The 13,664-nt window shown below is 49.9% G+C and overlaps 1 protein-coding gene across 6 annotated transcripts in view; it reads right to left on the reverse strand.

Annotated features, from left to right (window-relative positions):
- Positions 1 to 897: 897 nt before the first annotated feature.
- The window catches only part of ARHGEF39 (Rho guanine nucleotide exchange factor 39), a 121,427-nt gene continuing 108,660 nt past the window's right edge, over positions 898 to 13,664 (reverse strand). For 5 of the 6 annotated variants that reach the window (XR_014969044.1, XM_085627613.1, XM_085627614.1 and 2 more), the window contains exons 12-13: positions 3,657 to 3,784; positions 898 to 1,541 (exon numbers count right to left, since the gene is read on the reverse strand). Coding sequence is in view for 4 of the 6 variants with exons in the window: in XM_085627613.1 (XP_085483739.1) it covers positions 1,469 to 1,541; positions 3,657 to 3,784 (201 nt within the window). In the remaining 2 variants the exon portion in view is untranslated. Of the gene's footprint in view, positions 1,542 to 3,655; positions 3,785 to 13,664 lie in introns of those variants that run through there. The other variant, XM_085627616.1, reaches the window with a different exon arrangement.

The raw sequence follows: 13,664 nt of genomic DNA on the forward strand, positions 1-13,664 counted from the left end.
CCCTCTGTATAGACCCTCTCAAGCTTAGTGGATAGTTCAACTTTGCAGAAACCTGGGAGCAAGGAAGCACCAGGAGGCGTCCAGAATACTGCAGCCAGACACATCTCGTATTATTGTATTCTGTATGGCCAAGTTGCTAATGGCAATGTGGATCAGACGTGCCAGGTGCTCGCTTGGTAGTCCATAAGTTGGGGTCCCTTCATACTGTTTTGTGCCACTTGGACAAACTCGAGCGGACTTATGTCTTTTAGCATCTATAGAAGATATTGTATTTTACATCTTGTTTTTAAAACAAAAACATTTTTATGGTAAATATCTGTAGTCTTTTAAAATGATTTTTTTTCTCTGCTGCCACTGTAATGGACCAACAAAAGAGTATTGAAAGTTTTATGTTGTATCATTTGAGTTTGTGTGCGCTTTGTTCTGTGTAGTACCTTTTTGATCCACAGTGATCTATTTTTTTTTAGATTTTTTTTTTTGTTTGAGTCTTCGTCTATCTGCCTGCCCTCTGCCTGTCTCATGGGTGTCTTTTAGAGAAAATGGGTACATTTATCCTCTTTGTGGATAGCGTTGAGCTGCTCATCCAGCGAGATCAACCAATATGAGGCTGTGAGTCAGAGGTCTGCTTTGATATTAATTTTAGTCGGATTACGATCTTAAAAGTATCCCATTTTACTTCTTTTACAAAAATGTTTAGCACCCAATCAGGAAGCTACCCAAGGGAGGAGCAGAAACACAAAACTACCCAATCCAAATCAGGCACTGACCCATGTGTACCCAGACACTAGACCACCCCCCCACCCCCTAGACTGTGGATCAGGTGCGCACGCGAGGGGTGTCAGAGCACACGCAAGAGGTTATATTGCACCTTAGAAAGTATTTAACAGACACATCAGACCTGCTCTTTGCTTTTATTCCTCTCTTTAATCCCCATTCTGGAATCCAGCCAAGAAGGGGGAGAAATCTTACACAAAGAACGAGGCCAGCCGTGTTAAAACCCAACAATTTTAAGAACGCACAGCAGAATGCACATTAAAAAAAGAAATAAATAGATTCAATCCCGGATTAAAAAGAAAACCTTCTCTGATGAGACGTGTAAATCACTTTGTACTTCAGGTAAAATGTTGTCCCAGTGAGAGCAGGGCAGGCTTCACCCTGGATATCAGAGGCTGAGTGAGTGAATGAGGGAGATCGTGCAATGGAAGCGAGAGCGCCAGCTGAAATCAGAAGACAGAACAGAGGGATTAGAGGAACAGAGGTCTGGTGAGGACAGGAGTGGGGGAGTCAGCAGCACAAGTCCCCCCTCTGGTGAACAGCGACACAGTCCAGCTCTTCAGGGGATGCCCAAGTGTAGCAGCAGGATAGGGGGTCCTTCATATAGAGGAGGGGCTGGTCCAAGTCTTCACATCCAGGCTGCATCTGCACAGTAGTGGTCGTTGCACACTGGTAAGGAGAAGCCAGGGGGCCATCAGAGAATGGCACAGCTGCCCCCAGTCCTTTCCCCAGAGGAAGCGGCAGGAGCCACAGCGTCTCCCCGTACCCTGCAGATGGGAATGAAACGCAAGAATGAAGTCTGGGTTTGGACCAGATTCTAAAAAGCAGCGCCCGAGAGGAAGCACTACGGCAAACTGGAAGCAGAAAGTGAAAGCAGGAGCAGAAAGTGAAAGCAGAAAGTGAAAGCAGGAGCAGAAACTGAAAGCAGGAGCAGCAACTTGAAGCAGAAAGTGAAAGCAGGAGCAGAAACTGGAAGCAGAAAGTGAAAGCAGGAGCAGAAACTGGAAGCAGAAAGTGAAAGCAGGAGCAGAAAGTGAAAGCAGAAAGTGAAAGCAGGAGCAGAAACTGAAAGCAGGAGCAGCAACTTGAAGCAGAAAGTGAAAGCAGGAGCAGCAACTGGAAGCAGAAAGTGAAAGCAGGAGCAGAAACTGGAAGCAGAAAGTGAAAGCAGGAGCAGAAACTGAAAGCAGAAAGTGAAAGCAGGAGCAGAAAGTGAAAGCAGGAGCAGCAACTTGAAGCAGAAAGTGAAAGCAGGAGCAGAAAGTGGAAGCAGAAAGTGAAAGCAGGAGCAGAAACTGAAAGCAGAAAGTGAAAGCAGGAGCAGAAAGTGAAATCAGGAGCAGAAACTGGGATCAGAAACTGGGAGCAGGAGCAGAAATTGGAAGCAGGAGCAGAAACTAGAAGCAGATAACTTCCCAAAAATATTTCAGATCAATACTCATTCTTCTTGTAGATACCACAGGTTCTGAAATATTTCCAGGTGCAAGACTCTTTCTAGAAAAGAAAAAGTTACTTACCAAGAGCCTTGAAGGCTTTTTTTTTGTTTTACTGAAAGCACGAGCATTAAGCGTGTCTGTGTATGTGCAAGATTTCAAACACTTTCTCAAGAAAGAAAGCTTTAACATACAGCGATGAAAAGTTAAATTGTTTTATGTGACATATCTGACCTTCAGCTGATCCTCACCAAGTCCTAACACTAGACTCATTATCGAACCCCATCAGACATGACACAAAGTGCAATGCAGCCTTTCTGCTTCCATACTGGATAAGAAGGTCGTCAGGTGCCGTTAAACAAGATGAAGTAAGCAAGGGCCACCACGTGTACATAAAATCAGAAAGAGTCAGTTTGGCCCGGTGCACTACGGTTTGGGGAAATACAAGATGCCCAAGACAAAAGTCATCTTGTGACGGTTGCAGATATAGAACTGCTGCTCATCAGGCAGGGTCGGTCTCTAAAGCCATTTCTAAACTATGTCTATTATTCCACACTGAGGAAGATCATATACAAATGGAGGGCATTCAAGACTGCTGCTATTGAATGATGGGGTTAGTTAGAGCAAAGAACCCAAAAACGCCATCCAGGGATTGTCAGGACTCCGAGGTAAACATTAAAGCCTGCGATTCAACAACTACGAACAGGTGAACAATTAGGACTTTGTGCAAGTCCAACCCTTTCTTCCTCCAAAGATTACTGTTTAGGTCTCGAGTGGGGCGGGTATGCCCAGACGTGGGTCTCTTGCTCACTTTGCCACTGGACTCAAGCTAGCCTTGCTGATGAGGGGTGTTACCCCGAAACCAGTCCAAGGATGCTGGTTTCGGGTCCAGGGAAGATCTGGCCTGGCAGTTCGGGCTGGACTGTTCCCATTGGGCGCAGGGTCAAAACACATTTGCATTTGGCTGGGTCTGAATTGGGGTGGCATGATTTAGGCCCAGATCTCTGGACTGGGTGTGAGTGTTTGACATTGTTCATCGTTCTATCAATTATTCGTTTTGCATAGGTTTCTAACCAGCACCTGAATGAACCACAAAACTTCTAGAAGAAAGTCTCAGAACAAATAGACTAAAGTGAAGTAGTTCGGCAGCAGTGGATGATGACGCGACTGGGAAAGCCAAACACTACAAATCACAACAACAATCTACTCCGAGCCGTGGAGTGTGTTGCTGGAGGTGGTCTTGGTGTAGCCTCAGGAGCTGTGTCTAGCACCACTCATTCCTCTCTGCACCACCTCATCTTTGATGAAAATGTGACACCGCCTGGACAAGAGCTAAAGATGGTGACCTGGTTCACACTGACCGGATGCGCTGCACGGATTGTGCAGCGGCCTTGTCGATACTGACGATACTCTATCACCACATATGATGGTTTGAATGACCTGTTGTACCTGAGGGTTGGGTTCTTGGCCTCGCAGAGCTTGGCTTTCTTCGGCACTGTCTCTTCGGGCTCAGAAGGACATACAGGCTGGCAGAGCGCCCGGTGAGACGTGCCCTGCTCCCGCAAAGTATCTTTACTCTGTAAAAATGAGAATAAATCTGGTTACTGCAACATAGGCACATGGATGAAGCACAGAGGGTTTTTCAAAGCACGTGTGAGTTTACCAGAGCAACACATTTTTGTCCCCCCACCCCCAAGCTTGGCCTGACAAAGATCCTAGAGGGATATTGTGAGAAGTTGGCCTGGTATATGCTGTCCACGAATTAAAATGGGCACCTTGCACCAGTCCAAACGACCCTTATGGCGATTAGGTTATCCTAGTGGTAGCGAAGTCTTGAAGGAATGTAAAGCAGCTCGTTTCATCAGAACCTCCTGAGGAGAACCACACAAGCGTTATATAAAATATACGTATTTATTACTAAACACTCTCTACTAACCTCTATACGAGATTAGAGCACAAAGCACACAATACTTAATCAATAGAACAACAGTAAATAGCACAATACACAGCGGGCTCCAGGGGAGACCAAACCATATACTAAACAATTGGTATAATAATAACGACTTCACTAGACACAGTGCCTAGAGCACGTAGAATCGCTGAGACCCCAAGGAACCACCCAAAGGAGTGACACGGGGAGCCACGGAGGACGGGTGCAGTGTGGGAACACAGGCGCGAGCTCCATACAACTCTATGGGAAAGTCGCGGTTGCAAAATTACAGTTTAAGGACACTGCGGAGAGGACTTCAAGCAAACCCTATGAAACATAGAAGGTTCTAAGGCCAGCACCCTTGTGAGTACCGAGGTACCCCTGTTACGTATCCCAGAGGAGCCGGGTGCATAGGGGTCAAGTGGCGTCAGAAACCCTTGTTGTTTTCAATGGCGTGATGCGAAGAAGTGCTGCTGCCGGGATGATGAAGTGTCCAGTGGAATCCAAGCCTGGATCCGAGGTGAGAAGAACCTGAAAGCAGAGGGGACAGAGTCTGAGTCACTTCAGGGTGACCAGGGGCTCGGTAGACGAATGCCCACCGATGTCGGGTGCTTCAGGTGAGAAGATGCGATGCTTGACTCTGCAGCCACGGGGACCAGGAGACGTCGACGATGAGCAAAAGTCCGGAGGTGAGCTGTCCCACGAAGGATGTAGAGTGCTGAGGGGTCAGTGTCCGGATTGAACACCAACAAGCCTTGGCAAAGGCAACCCACGAAGGCAGAGGAAACCGATTAGTGAGGACCAGCAAGGTCCAGGAGACTCTCCAAGCTATGGGGAGTCAGGGCACGTCTGGAGCAACCAGGGAAGCCCAAGGAAAATCAAAGTGACCCTCGCCAGGACCCACAGGACAATGGACCAGGGATCGCGAAGGGACCTCAAGCAGAATCACAAAGCACCAGCCCACAGAGCACTCATGGAGTGGAGGTCGGAGATCTTCGGTGGAAATACTGCTCGAGGTCTGGACTACACGTAGTCCAAAGCACAGCCTCAGGGATCGCCAAAAAGCATATGCTGCTGCAAAAGTACACGGTGCGCAGGAGTTTGGGTCGCACGGTCCCCACGAGGGATACTGTGCTTAGGATTGCTCAGAGAGCAGACCGACCTCGGAGACACTCAGGAACCCACCCCCTGTGTTCCAGAAATCTTCTGAGTCCTCAGGAGCTCGGGAGATGCAAACCTGTCAGATGCGTCTAGGTGCCTGCTGCTGAAGGGAGCAACTCCTTTACTCCAAGGGAGATTCTTCTGTCGTCCAGAGAAGTGTAGACCGTCGAAGTACTTAGTTTATGTTGCAGAGTTTAGTCCAGGTAAAATCCAAAGTCCTGTAGTCAGGTTTCCTACTTCATACCCAAGGAAGGGGTTAGACTAACTCGGTGGACCCTCCTAGGGGAGGGGCAGGACAGAGGGGTGGCTACACCCATGTCCTTAGTCCAGTTTCGCGCCAGAGCAGGAGCGAATGGCTCTTGCAAACGGTTTGAGCTCGACTATGCACAGGGACACCAAATGTGCCCCCAGTACAGACATCAAAGCACTCTCAGAGTGCACCCACCCAGCCCCAAAACACTAAAGTCTGTCTGGGAGATGGTCACACCTCCCCGTGACAGGAAACCTATTGTCAGGCCTTCCTCTGCTCGAGCTTGGCTCAGTAGCAGGAGGGCACACTCGTGCTTCGTGTCTGTGGCTGGCAGCATCCATTTTGTGATGCCCAGGTTTGAGAAAGCTGGTACCGGGTATACCGGTGTTTCACATATGTTCCTCTACGAGCTTGGAATCATACCTCCCTGCCAGTTACTGGCAGGGAGGTATGATTCCAAGGTGTTTGACATCAAACACAACATGTTTCTAAGCAGGCGTTTTAAACGAGGTTATAATGCACTTAAATATAAATATGGTTGACTGCATCACAGACAACCCCGGAAAATAGGTTTTGAAGGCTGCAGAGGGGCTCTGCTCATGCAGGGGCACCCTCTCACATAAAACCCAGCACCCTGCTTTCAGGATTGAGAAGGCCTGTCATAGGAGTGACTGATAGGAAGTAAGGGGTGCATACACCACCTTACACAGGCTGCAGTAGCAGACCTGTGGTGTCATTTTGAATGGCCTCTCAGGGGTGGCACAATACATGCTTCAGACCCTGGGAGGCCGCTGGGGTACCTATGCCCTGGATATATGGTGTACCATATACTAGGGACTGATCAGGGTACCCCAGAATCCAATCTGGAGTGTACCTAAATCAATTTTGAGGAGAAAGCAGATAGACGGGGGTCCTGAATAGCAGGATCCCAGTCAGTCTAAGTCGAAAGTGGGGGTAACCATAAGAAGCAGATCCTACTCTCCTACAGATTTATTAAGAGACTGTACTAGAAAGGAAGTGACAGAGTCTGAGTAGAGACGAGAGAAAGGAGCAGACATTTCATACTGCCTTCAGCACACACTATCAGACGCTGTGACTTGCAAAGGATGACAGTCTGCACATGTTTATTGTGAAGGTTTAATAAAGCACTGTATGCGGCCACTGTCCCTTCTGAGCACTTCATGTGTCCGGGAGGCTCCTGTTCACGCACAGGGTGGCAGATTTGAGGCGTCATTACAAAGCTCATATCGGGTGGGCACAGACCGAAGGCATTGGTTCTATTCGTGTGGTAAAGATGTGGCAGAGACTCTCACTGCGAGCACGTGTGGACTACACACATGACTGAAGAGTCTTCGATAAAGCTACTATTGTGCAGAAGAAATAGGAGACTGGCATCATGGATCAGGGCGCTCTGGGGCCAGTGCTGGGGCACCACTGCAGATGGTGTTACAGGAGCCCGGCTGCATGCATCAGGCCACTCTGGGGCACCACTGTAGATGGTGTTACAGGAGTCCGGCTGCATGGATCAGGGCGCTCTGGAGCCAGTGCTGGGGCACCACTGTAGATGGTGTTACAGGAGCCCAGCTGCATGTATCAGGCCACTCAGGGGCATCACCGCAGATGGTGTTACAGGAGCCCGGCTGTATTGATTGGGGAGCTCTGGAGCCTGTACGGCGACACCACTGTAGATGGTGTTACAGGAGCCCGGCTGCATGGATCAGGGTGCTCTGGGACCTGTAATGGGGCATCACTGCAGATGGTGTTACAGGAGCCCGGCTGCATGCATCAGGCCACTCTGGGGCACCACTGTAGATGGTGTTACAGGAGCCCGGCTGCATGGATCAGGCCACTCTGGGGCACCACTGTAGATGGTGTTACAGGAGCCCGGCTGCATGGATCAGGCCACTCTGGGGCATCACTGCAGATGGTTTTACAGGAGCCCGGCTGCATGTATCGGGCCACTCTGGGGCATCACTGCAGATGGTGTTACAGGAGTCCGGCTGCATGGATCAGGGCGCTCTGGAGCCAGTGCTGGGGCACCACTGTAGATGGTGTTACAGGAGCCCGGCTGCATGCATCAGGCCACTCTGGGGCATCACTGCAGATGGTGTTACAGGAGCCCGGCTGCATGTATCAGGCCACTCTGGGGCATCACTGCAGATGGTGTTACAGGAGTCCGGCTGCATGGATCAGGGCGCTCTGGAGCCAGTGCTGGGGCACCACTGTAGATGGTGTTACAGGAGCCCGGCTGCATGGATCAGGCCACTCTGGGGCACCACTGCAGATGGTGTTACAGGAGCCCGGCTGCATGCATCAGGCCACTCTGGGGCACCACTGTAGATGGTGTTACAGGAGCCCGGCTGCATGCATCAGGCCACTCTGGGGCACCACTGTAGATGGTGTTACAGGAGCCCGGCTGCATGCATCAGGCCACTCTGGGGCACCACTGTAGGTGGTGTTACAAGAGCCCGGCTGTATGCATCAGGCCACTCTGGGGCATCACTGCAGATGGTGTTACAGGAGCCCGGCTGCATGCATCAGGCCACTCTGGGGCATCACTGCAGATGGTGTTACAGGAGCCCGGCTGCATGGATCAGGGCGCTCTGGAGCCAGTGCTGGGGCACCACTGTAGATGGTATTACAGGAGCCCGGCTGCATGCATCAGGCCACTCTGGGGCATCACTGCAGATGGTGTTACAGGAGCCCGGCTGCATGCATCAGGCCACTCTGGGGCACCACTGTAGATGGTGTTACAGGAGCCCAGCTGTATGCATCAGGCCACTCTGGGGCACCACTGTAGATGGTGTTACAGGAGCCCGGCTGCATGCATCAGGCCACTCTGGGGCACCACTGTAGATGGTGTTACAGGAGCCCGGCTGCATGCATCAGGCCACTCTGGGGCACCACTGTAGGTGGTGTTACAGGAGCCCGGCTGTATGCATCAGGCCACTCTGGGGCATCACTGCAGATGGTGTTACAGGAGCCCGGCTGCATGCATCAGGCCACTCTGGGGCATCACTGCAGATGGTGTTACAGGAGTCCGGCTGCATGCATCAGGCCACTCTGGGGCATCACTGCAAATGGTGTTACAGGAGTCCGGCTGCATGCATCAGGCCACTCTGGGGCACCACTGTAGATGGTGTTACAGGAGTCCGGCTGCATGCATCAGGCCACTCTGGGGCATCACTGCAGATGGTGTTACTGGAGCCCGGCTGCATGGATCAGGGCGCTCTGGAGCCAGTGCTGGGGCACCACTGTAGATGGTGTTACAGGAGCCCGGCTGCATGGATCAGGGCACTATGGAGTCTGTGCTGGGGCATCACTGAAGGTGTTACAGGAGCCCAGGTGCATGGATCAGGGCACTATGGAGTCTGTGCTGGGGCATCACTGTAGATGGTGTTGCAGGAGCCCAGGTGCATGGATCAGGGCGCTATGGAGCTTGTGCTGGGGCACCACTGAAGGTGTTACAGGAGCCCAGGTGCATGGATCGGGGCGCTCTGGAGCACCTCTGTAGATAGTGTGACAGGAGTCCAGAAACAACACAACCACTGCTTGGATTACAGCTATGCTTTGAAAAGACTTTAAAAAACTGAGGCACTCTTTTGAACAGGGCTGAGATAATGGAAGGCATTTTAATAGTTTCGTTAACTTGAGGTCAGAATCAATAGCCTTTTTGGGTGGGTGTTGTCCAAGCTAGTCAGTCAGTTGTCGTGAGAGGTGAAGGACCACCAGGGTCCCTGTGCAGTTTGTCTCTCTTTGGGCCATCCAGGCAGTCTACCACTTGTTACCCCCAAGTCAGTCGATGTAAAAGCTGATATTACCTACAAAGACCTGGAACGCGTGCTCGCTCATGGAGATGTTGAGGAGTCTGCAACAGGGATGATCACGGAGAGACCAACATATAGAAACCGAAGACCTCTGAGGCGGAAGCCGGAGGTGGTGTGACTCGTGTTTTTGAATTGTTTATTTTGTGCTTACCTCATATTTTAAAACTGTGTGTCCTATACAGAGATCCTCTCTGTATTTTAAATTCCCGCAAGCATTTGACATACAGCGGATTTAGCGCTGTCCCTTGCACTGATTCACGGCCGCCATCGCTAGCGCGAGGCCACGCCCACCCGCTAGGCCACGCCCACCTCCCCTCTCCCTAAATGTGCTTCCCACGCGAGCGCAGCGGACGAGCGCAGCGGGAGCGCCGTTTGCGCGCCTAAGGCAAGCCTGTCTGCGCCCGTCCGCGCCGGGACCGGGCCCAGGGCCACAACCCCTGCCCGACCGACGCCAGATACCGACAGGACGTACACAAGCCATGACTTATTGGCACTTCAGCCAGCGCCCAACACTCGCTGTACAAAAATAGAACCTTCAGGATTACATAGCCAGTCTGCTACCTACTGCCCCCATTGTAACCACACAATACCTTTACGATTACCTGTCGTAAATACGGTACCTGCAAGGAATGGAAAAACAGTTGTCAGAACAATTGCCCTTATCAATGCGCGCTCACTCGTTAAGCATAGGCAAGAGATCTCAGACCTCATTACTGACTTTAAATTGGATGTTCTGTTTGTCACTGAGACATGGACCGATGAATCTTCAGAGCCAGACTTAGCCATAGCAGTACCGGATGGTTACAAAGCATACCGCCAGGACAGATTTAGACAAAGAGGGGGTGGGCTAGCTATAATAGCCAGAGACTCATATCCTGTCAGAACGATTCCTATCCCATCCATATCCCGTGAAGCCATGCAGTTTGCCATCAAGTTATCACCTTTGTTTAATTTCAAAGGAATATTGATATATCGTCCCCCTGGAACAAAAACAGCCTTTCTCAACAGCATCAACACAATCATGGAATCAGTTGCCACTGAAAGTGCATTTACGGTCCTGGGTGACCTGAATTTTCACTTGGACCAATTCCATCTAACTGACACGGTCACCCTAACTTCCGATCTGGAAATACTAGGGTTAAAACAACGGGTCACTTCCCCCACTCACCTAGCCGGCCACATCTCGGATCCCATATTTTCCAATTTAGAAGGCCTACAAATAACCAATATACTACCTCTGCCATGGACTGACCATCATGCTATTTTTGCTATTATCACCATTAAAACTCCTTGCGATAACAAACCCACTCCCATCCCTCAAAAGCCTTTCAAAGATTGGAAAAACATCAATCTGGACGATCTAAGGTCAAAACTGGATCATACTTGCCCAGTACTATCTGCTGACCCCAATTCAGCACTATTTCAATTCCACTCCTGGCTGGGTTTGGCCACGAACCAATCAGCCCCGACTAAAGAATTATCTAAAAATAGATCTAAACCCACTGCCCCTTGGTATAACGAAGAACTAAGGGCACAAAAGCAAATCAACCGGAATAAGGAGAGACAATGGAGGAAAACCTACGATATAGTAAGTAAAGCAACCTATAAGGAATCTCTGGCACTCTACAAAGCCATGATTACAAAGGCAAAAAAAGACTACTATACTGATCAAATTCAAAAATCCAAAAATTCCAGTAGACGATTGTACCAAATCACAAAATCACTGTCAGGCAATTCCCCGGATCTCACTCCCCCCCCCCCCCCGTCACAATCTTTGTGACTCTTTAGCCTCTTTTTTTCTTTACCAAAGTTGACGATATCTATCAGGCATTCTCGGCAAACTCACTCCCCAGGACAGTCAATTCCCTCATTTTACCTCCAGCCAACACGTTCCCCAGTTTTCAACCAGTTACAATGGACCAAATCAAAATCATAGTGTCCACCATTAAATCAGGATCGGCCCTGGACCCTTGTCCACTCTCAGTGCTTCTGCCGGTAATGGACTTCATCATTCCACTACTCACCCAAGTATGTAATTCAACTCTACTTGCAGGCACTTATCCAGACCCCTTAAAAAACACCCTACTAAAACCCTTGTTAAAAAAACCTTCCCTGGATAAAAATGAGCTAAAAAACTACAGGGCCATTGCGAGTCTCCCGTTTGTGGCTAAGGTGATTGAAAAAGCCATGAACATTCAGATCTCTGAATTTATTTAGAAACACCATCTCCTGGATGACACGCAATTTGGATTCCGGAAATACCATGGGACAGAGACAGCCTTGATTAAGGCTGCCGATGATATCGGGGTAATCCGGGATCAGGGGGGGAACAGCCATCCTGGTAATGCTGGATTTATCAGCGGCCTTCGACACGGTCGACCACACAATTTTGGTCGATCGTGTCGAGGGATTTGGAATCTGCCACTCCGCTAAAAATCTAATTGCCTCCTTCCTAGCCAAAAGAACGCAGGCTGTCATCTTAGGCCCATTTCAATCGGCACAACTTTCATCTCCCTGCGGAGTTCCTCAAGGCTCATCCCTTAGTCCGACACTTTTTAATATTTATGTGTCGGACCTTGCTAAAACCATCAAAGCACACGGGATGAGCCTAACCTCCTATGCCGATGATACCCAGTTGGTACTGGCAATCAAAGGTGACTGAGATCAAGTGGCTGAAAAATTTAAGAAGGGACTTATCGACATAGGAGAATGGATGGCCACTAATTGCCTCAAATTAAACTCAGATAAAACTGAGGTGGTCATATTTGGACCTCTTCTCCCAGCCTGGCCATCAAGTTGGTGGCCAGTTGCCTTCGGTACCCCTCCCACTCCAACCGCCAAAGTTAGGAACCTCGGTATCGTTTTCGATGAAGGTTTACACTTCATGGATCACGCCAATAAAACAGTTTCCACAGCACATCTAAAACTAAAGATGATCAGAAAAATTCGACCTTTTCTCCCGGAGTCTGCCATCAAAACTCTGGTCACCTCCCTAGTATTCCCCGCTCTGGATTACTGCAATGGCCTCTTTCTTAACGCTCAATCCAGAGTAATAACCAAACTACAAACTATCCAGAACGCAGCAGCACGCCTGCTTTCAGGAAAAACAAAATATGAATCAATATCAAGAAGCATAAAGGATTACCACTGGCTCACCGTTCGAAACAGAATCCATTTCAAGTCCCTTTGTATCGTGTTCAAAGCGCTCAATAATCAAGGACCTTACTTTTTGAAAGAGCAGCTGCAACTGTACAAACCTAGCAGAACGTTACGTTCAGCCACCCTCGGCCAACTGGTCATTCCTCGTACAAAGACGGTATCCTGGGGTGATCGACGCTTCCTGGTGGCAGCCCCAAAGCTCTGGAAAACTCTACCCCTAAACATCAGGCAGAGCCCCTCCCTCCTTCACTTCCGTAAGCTCCTAAAAACTTGGCTGTTCGATCAAGGATTCCTCCATCCCCACGTTTCTCACCACAAGTAACTGGTTTCTTAGCACCAAGACGCCCTAGGGTATATGCTGCGCTTTATAAATATTCAAAATAAATAAATAAATAAATTTACCGGACATCCTTGGACAAGAAGGGACATACTTTGATTTACTTTATTAGTCTTTGGGTGACTCACATTGTTGTTGCATCTCCTTCTAAACTCCCCCCCCACCCCCCCCCCCTGCCTCCAACCCCCACCAGACATCTCTGCTCAACTGGCCCCGATCACCGTCCCACAGATCTGCAAGACCCCGGCGGGAGGAAGATCCTTCTACCTGGAACGCCCTGCCTCTGCACTTCAGGCCATCACCATCGCAGGAAGGAACTCAAGACCTGTCTCTTCGACTGAACCACAGAATCCCCACTCACTCACTCAGCGCCTTGAGACCCTCACGGGTGACTAGTCGTGCTTTATAAGATCACTGATGGATTGTTGGCCCTCCGATTTACGCTCAGTAGGCAGTCCATCAATACGCCACGATGGATGGAATCAGAGGTAGCAAAGAGGTCCAAAGAAATGAGCAGCACATGCGCACCTAGAAGCTCTGCTGGGCGACTGCTGCGGGGCCGGACCACAGACTTCAAATCAAGTACAAGCTGAGCGGAAATGACCCCTTCCAAGGCTGTGCGTACGCACCTAGAAGCTCTGCTGGGCGACTGCTGCGGGGCCGGACCACAGACTTCAAATCAAGTACAAGCTGAGCGGAAATGACCCCTTCCAAGGCTGTGCGTACACACCTAGAAGCTCTGCTGGGCGACTGCTGCGGGGCCGGACCACAGACTTCAAATCAAGTACAAGCT

Source organism: Triturus cristatus, chromosome 2_1, assembly GCF_964204655.1.
Source record: "Triturus cristatus chromosome 2_1, aTriCri1.1, whole genome shotgun sequence".
Lineage (NCBI taxonomy): Eukaryota > Metazoa > Chordata > Amphibia > Caudata > Salamandridae > Triturus > Triturus cristatus.